Source organism: Mus caroli, chromosome 7, assembly GCF_900094665.2.
Source record: "Mus caroli chromosome 7, CAROLI_EIJ_v1.1, whole genome shotgun sequence".
NCBI classification, from domain to species: Eukaryota; Metazoa; Chordata; class Mammalia; order Rodentia; family Muridae; genus Mus; species Mus caroli.
The window spans coordinates 15,303,158-15,310,289 of NC_034576.1; the positions used below are offsets into that span (position 1 = coordinate 15,303,158).

Here is a 7,132-nt window from a genome sequence, read left to right on the forward strand (position 1 = left end):
GGGAGGCAGAGGCAGGCGGATTTCTGAGTTTGAGGCCAGCCTGGTCTACAAAGTGAGTTCCAGGACAGCCAAAGCTATACAGAGAAACCCTGTCTCGAAAAACCAAAAAAAGAAAAAAAGAAAAGAAAACAGAAAACACTGGCAGAGCATGGCAACCCAAATGCTTTATCTACATAGTAAGTTCCTAACCAGTCCCAGACCTTACCAAAATCCCCCAAATCAAGCAAGTGCTAGTCCTCCCAAAAAGCAAGCCCTGGTCTGCCCACCGCAGCCAGCCTAAAGCCCAGCTCTGGGGAAGCCCACCACAGGGAGATGTAGCACTCACCTGTCGCTCCTGTTCCAAGCCAGAGCGCACCCGCTCAAAATCTGAGCCTCCCCAGTTGCGTCCATGCCTGCGGCTGCCTTCCCGACGATCCCTCTCAGACTCCTCGAGGGGCCCACCCCGACGTCGGGGATCATCCAGGAAGTTGCGTACTGGGTTGGGCTCCAGCACCCCTTCCTGCAGCAGAAGAGCTAGCATGTGGGCAGGCTGGCAGGCGCTGGGTGCTTTCCACTCAGCCCACCCCCAGGCTGCCCGGCGCGGACCCGCTGGTTGCGCTCATATTCGGCAATCTTCTCCATCTCCTCATTCATCTTCTCGATATTCTGTCTGCGCCGCTCCTCCCACTCCTGTGGGGGCAAAGACAGCACATGGCTGTCAGAAAGAACCACAAAAGTAGCTATACAGGAAAGACAGGGCAGCCCAAATTCCCCAAGGACAGACAGGAGACAAAGAGAGCCTAACTTAAAACTTGTGTGGGGACCCTGGCACACCTCAGCCAGCACAGAAATGATGCATAGAGGTAGTGACTTGGCGAGTGACAGAGGAGCACTCCATCCTTACCCTTCCCTTCTGCAATACTAACACACTTTACAAACAACAGCCAGCCCGACAGGACTCTCCTTTCCCAGCCTCCACTGTTGGTGAGTGTGGCTAACAAAAATGTAAGAAAATGTGTTTGTCAGTGCTCCAGTGTCCACCTTGCAGACAACAATCAGCAGGCCTTGGCCACCTGATCCACAGTACTTAGCTTAACATGTGAGAGAAACAAACCCTGGTTCTATTGAGGCCACTGCATCCGGTGTCTGTGCATGTACATGCATGCTCATGCGTGTAGGTTTGAGGCCAGGGCAACTTTGAGCACTCGTCTCACTGTCTTCTTTGGAGACAGACAGAGTGTCCTCACTGTGTAGCTCTGGCCAGCCTGGAGCTCACTAGCAGAGATCCGCTTGCCTTCCTCTGCTGGAATGAAAGGTGTGCACCACAGCACCAGGCCTATCCACTGTTTCTTAGAGCCTCTCACTGGCCTGGAGTTCACCGTATAGGCTGGAATGGCTGACCACTGGCTGCTGGGGAGAGGAGCAGTCACAATAAGGCCACTACTCCTAACATAACCCTGAACACACAAGACTGACACAGAGTAAGCACAAGGCAGACTCTACACAGGAAACAGGCAAGAGCAGGAAGTCAGACTCAGAACCTAAGACACACTCAGAGTGCTGGTCAAAAATGGAAGAAGAGCCGGGCAGTGGTGGCGCACGCCTTTAATCCCAGCACTCGGGAGGCAGAGGCAGGCAGATTTCTGAGTTCGAGGCCAGCCTGGTCTACAGAGTGAGTTCCAGGAGCCAGGACCATACAGAGAGACCCTGTCACAAAAAAACAAAACAAAAAAAAGGAAGAAGAGAACCCCCTCTGGAAGCCAGCAGGAGGGACAGGGACTCAAAGACAGAGGAGCAAGCATAGAGAAAAGGCAAAGGGAAAGAAATGAACTAGCTGGAAACAGCCTGGCAGGCCTGCTTTCCCTGTGCAGGAATATGCCAAATTCCAAGCCAGCCTGGGCAACCTAGTGAGATGATAGATATCCTGTCTCAAAATAAAAGCTAAGGGCTAAGGATGTAGCTCAATGGTAAAGGACTCACCTAACACGCACAAGGCGCCAATTTCAATCCCAAGACCAGAAAATGAATGAATGAATGAATGAGTAAAAAACAAGGAACAGAAAACCCTGACCCAAACTTCATGGCCTGCTTGGTGCCTACCTTAGACTTTCGATCAGAGGTTGAGTTGTCTCCTGCCCCTAAGAGATGAGGGGATCCCCGGCCCCGGCCCCTCCGGCCCCGGCCCCCAGGACCCCCTCGAAGCTGCTCCCCAGCACCATCCTCCCAGCCTCGGGATGCCCGGCCTACGCCTGCCCGGCCTCCCTGCTGAGGATGGGTCCGGCCCCCTCTGCTGGCCCCTGGGGGCCGAGGAGTCCCAGGAGTCCTCCGAGAGGGACCTAGGCTCTTCTCCTGAAAGGGAAAGGAAAAAGGAATCAATCAAAGGCTAGACAGACTGGAGCATCCCAGGCTAAGAGGCAGCTGGTAGGTCTTGGTCCCAGGCCTCAGCCCTCAGCCCTCAGCCTCCTCCCCATCCTGAAGATTCAGACATGCTGGGCTCTCCACCTCCACTGCCATATTCTCCTTCTCCATGGAGCGGCTCTTCCGGGGGGCTGTCACTGCCACACCCTCCAGTTCAGCTTTTTTCCGATCCTCCTCAATCTCCTAGAGGCAAATACCCAGGGGAATGGAGTGTTAGGGGTCCTGTCCATCAGCTGGACTCCCATAGTCCTTTGCATTTGCCCTGTACCTCTACTCAGGCTTTTCTCCAGAGCTTTAGCCATGGGTCACAGCGACTTCCATCAAACCCCTGCATGTTACTCTGCTGCTCCAAAGCCCTGGCTGTAAGCCCATCAGTAAGAGCCAAATGCTTCCCTATCACCATGGAGCCCACAGTGGGGGCCCCTCTCCTGCCTATCTGCACTGGCCTTCTTGCTATTCCCCGGGGCTCAGAACTGCCCTGGGCCTTTGTACTAGCTACTCTGCTAGAGTGCATTCTGTGAGCCTGTACTGTAACTACTCAGGTTTCAGATGTCTCACCATCAACCTGCCTTTCTCCGTTCTCATGACCTGCTTGGTAAAGCATGGGATACCTGTTGGGACTCTTCTTGGATGCACCCCTCCTCCCAGCCTCCAGTGCTGCCTGGCATACAATCAAACCCAACTTTTTTTTTGTTTTGATTTTATGAATGAATGCATGAAAAATGAGTTAATGAGGGCCACCCTTCTCCCAGGTCCCTTCCTAGAGATAGCTCTACTATGTCCTTTTGGGCCCTGCTCTGCTCTGGACCCTCCCTCCTCTTCCCTTTCTAGCCCCAACTGCCCTTGGTCACTGAGTCACACCTGTCCTCTCCCACTAGGGCCCTGCCCCACCTTTCTATCTGAACTCTACAATGACACCCCACCATCCACCACTACACAGAAAAAATGTCTCCTATACAGGGTATTCTCACCAGGTCTCACTCACATTTAAAGCCCTCTATGGCTCCCTAGTGCCCTTAGGCATTCTCCAACCTATATGGTTGGCCCCTCATGACCTCCCTAGACCAATTCTCCATCAGCTGATTTACTAAGTCCTCTCTTGCACCCAAACATTTGCCCAAACTCCCCGGTGTGAAATGTAACCCATTTCCTTTCCAAATACTGAGGCACCCTTCAGTTCTCAGAATCCCCTCTACCAGAAAGTCCTTGCTAATGTCTTCAGGCTAGAGAGAGAGCTCTGGACTCCCACAGACCTGCTCATTTCCCCAGCCCAGCCTTATCTACTCTGGGTCATCACAAAGGGTAATTATGTCCCAAATTGGACACAAAACCCTAAGAACAGGTCTGGGGGCTGTGTCCCCAGGACCACTCAGCACTGAGCAGGGACTCTGAAGGCATCAGTGAGCAAAGTGTGAATCCATGAATGAATGAATGTATGAATGAATGAATGAATGAATGATAGGATGGAGGGAGGGAGGCCAGACCACGGTCTTTGGCTTGCATCCTGTGAGTGAAGGGGAAACATGAGAACGCTTGAAGGGAGAGGTGGGGAAAACTCACTGCGGGGAGGAGAGGGGATGGGGTCTCCAGGGCAGGGCTAGGGCACCTGGTAGCGCCGGATGAGGGCCTCATTCTTCCGACGAAGAGCCTCGATCCTCTTGTCCAACTCTGCATCCTTCTCCTCCTTTGACTTCAAATCTAGTGTGGTAGCCTGTGATAAGGAAGCAATTGAAAGGCGGAAAGAAAAATCTTCCTGCCACACAGGCATTTTACCCAGGATCTAAGGGTTTGGTCTCTGTAGGCCACCTTGCCCACCCCTCTCCAGCTCACCATCATTGGCTGTAATCTCCCTCACAGAAAATACATGTAGCACTGGAAGCTCCTGAAGGCAGAGAGAACAGTATGTTAAGATCAACAGTATTCTGAAATGCTGTCTCTTCTCCTTTACTAAGGGTTCCAAAAACACAGACTCACATAAAAATGCACTTGCACTTCAAGGGAATTCTCAAGTACTAGCCTCGCCTCTCTCTAAACACAGACCCTGCCCTTCAGTTTTAGATCCACCCATGCAATTAGTCAGACCCACCTTGGGAAAATTCTAACCCCACCCCTGCTGGCTTCATTTCCTATGACAATTTTAGCCAGGATCTGGATGGATCTCAATAGGTCAGCTACAATCTTTCCTTCCAACCCACAAAAGTTACGTCTAGAGGGCCAAAGGGATGGCTCCTGGAGTAAAGGTGCTTGCTGCCAAGCCTGAAAACCTGAGTTCAATCCCCAGGACCCACAAAGTAGGAGAAAATGATTCCCACCAGTTGTCCTCCGACCTCCATGTGATCACGCACACATGCACAAAATAAATAAATCATAATGAAAGCCGGGCAGTGGTGGCGCACGCCTTTAATCCCAGCACTTGGGAGACAGAGGCAGGCGGATTTCTGAGTTCCAGGACAGCCTGGTCTACAGAGTGAGTTCCAGGACAGCCAAGGCTCGAAAACCAAAACAAAGAAACAAAAATCATAATGAAAAACAGTTCCAACTCTGTCTGCCCAACACGGACTTTAGTCCGTGGCTCCCCTAAGAATGATGCAGCCCAGCCCCCAGCATCCTAAAAAGGCACTCATCCTACCAAGGTGGAAAAGATTCAGCAAGCAGGCCCAGGATCCACCGCAGGGGCCTTCCTGGACCGGACTTGACCTTCATAGTGATACTCAAGGCAGATGACAGAACTTCTACAGAGGCTTACAAGAGAAAACTGCCAGCAGCAACCGCATCCCTGACCTGCAAAAACGTCTGTGGTCCCACCCCTAACTAGGGTGAAACTTCAAGCCCCTCCCTTCCCTCCAGACTTCTGGCCCCGCCCACCAAAAAAAATCACACTCTGGCGCCACCTCCAATTTAACTGGCCCACCCCACATCACACTGGGAAACATTCTGACCCCGCCTCTGAGTTCCCTACTTCCCTGCCCGTGTTTGGCTGCGCTCCCAGCTCAGTAAAAACTTTCTAACTCTATCCCCGCCATTCTCCACCAGCACCCTAGCCCCACCTGCAAAATCCCTGACATCGTAGCTCCACCTCCATCCAGTCTCAGCCAGCCCCTGGACCCTCCCCTAGCTTCTGGGCAAGAATCAGGACCCAGCACCAGAACCAAAAAACTTTCCTGCCTCGCCCAAGAAGTCTCCGCCCCAAACACTAGTCCCATCCAATAAATAATGTAACCACGCCCTAGTGCAGCAATCAATACCGAAAACACTGAGAACAACCTTCTGGCTACACCTCCAGCATCTTGACCAAACCCAGCACAATGCCGCAACTCAGTCATCACCTCCTCACTCAAAGCCCAAACCCTGCCCCTTTCCCCACTCCCCTCCAAACTTTGGCCCCGCCCCAAACACGTCCACCCCCTTAGCTCCACCCCTGGCCCTCGTGACCACGCCCTGTGGCACTCCCTACAGCAAAGACTAACTTGTAAGGCCCCAAGCAATACTCTAGCCCCGCCCCCAGTTCACTCCGCCCACCGTTTTTGACCACTCCCCCAGGTTCACCCGCCTACCGAACTCCACCCCTTACACGCCCCAATACTTTAGTCCCGCCCCCAGTTTCCATCCTAACGCCCAGACTCCGCCTCTTACCCCCACCCCACACTCTTTGATCCCGCCCCCAGAGTCTCCGCCCAACGTCCCGAGCCGGCCCCCTAGTCCTCCAGGCAAAACTCTGGCCCCGCCCCCAGACCCACAGAGCGTTGGAAGCCCCGCCCCGCTCTGGCAGCCACCCAGGGCTTCCGGCCTGCCAGCACCCGCGCGTCTGGCCCTGCCCACGTGTTCACCACCCAACCTCAGCACCCCTCAAGCGACACATGTGGGCGTCGGGTCCCCGCCCCCCGCAGAGTACCCTGACCCCGCCCCCGCCGGCGGCTCGCCTCCCAGTCCGCGCGCGTTCACGCTCCCCTCACGTGGCTGAACAGGCCCCGCCCTCTCCGGGCGCGCTCCCGGCCCCCTCCCCCGGTCACCTGTCCCGGAGACCCCGCGGTGTCTGCGACTCTGGCTTCGTCCGCCTTCGCGTCCGCAGCTCCCGGGCCGCATTCGTCACTTCCGGCCGGCACCACGTGAAGAGAGGAAATAAGTAGGGCACTTCCGGTCTTGACATCCCATTTCCGGGTGCCTTAAAGGGTCCGCACCCGCTCAGGCTCTGCAGAAGGCAACAGAAGCCTGTTTCTTCTTCCTGATCTCATGGAATGTACTGTGGGGCACGAGGTGGGACTTGAACCCACAGACATGTAGCCCTAAACCTCTGGGCTCCTTTTTTGGCTTAGATCTTTTCCACTCTGAGCTACTGATTCCCTATTTTACTAAGTAAAAATCAGACATTTTACAGGGACCCCAGAAAACCTAAACTGGTTTCATTACCTCTTCTTACAAATGAAACCTTAATTATAGAAACTGTAACCAATTCATAAAAAAAAGAAAAAAAATTAATCAACTATATAGGGGCTGGAGAGATTGCCCAGTGATTAAGAACACTGTCTGCTCTTCCAGAGTTCAATCCCCATTAACCACATGGTGACTCACAATGATCTGTAATGGAATCCAATTCCCTCTTCTGGTGTGTCTGAAGACAGTGACAGTGCACTCACATAAAGTCTTTAAAATATATATTTTTTTTTTAAAATCAACAATAGCCAGGCGTGGTGGCGCACTCCTTTAATTCCCAGCACTTGGGAGGCAGAGGCAGGCA

At 53.3% G+C, this 7,132-nt stretch overlaps 1 protein-coding gene across 9 annotated transcripts in view; it reads right to left on the minus strand.

The window, feature by feature from the left end:
• Nucleotides 1–6,503, minus strand: part of Ccdc9 (coiled-coil domain containing 9) — a 12,906-nt gene extending 6,403 nt beyond the window's left edge. For 4 of the 9 annotated variants that reach the window (XM_029479938.1, XM_029479937.1, XM_029479936.1 and 1 more), the window contains exons 1-7: nucleotides 6,408–6,492; nucleotides 4,228–4,279; nucleotides 4,004–4,108; nucleotides 2,482–2,580; nucleotides 2,242–2,328; nucleotides 586–669; nucleotides 326–499 (exon numbers count right to left, since the gene is read on the minus strand). In XM_029479938.1, the coding sequence (XP_029335798.1) occupies nucleotides 326–499; nucleotides 586–669; nucleotides 2,242–2,328; nucleotides 2,482–2,580; nucleotides 4,004–4,108; nucleotides 4,228–4,233 (555 nt within the window). In that variant the 5' untranslated portion in view covers nucleotides 4,234–4,279; nucleotides 6,408–6,492. The other 5 variants (XM_021168059.2, XM_029479931.1, XM_029479932.1 and 2 more) reach the window with 5 other exon arrangements.
• Between the last annotated feature and the right edge of the window lie 629 nt (nucleotides 6,504–7,132).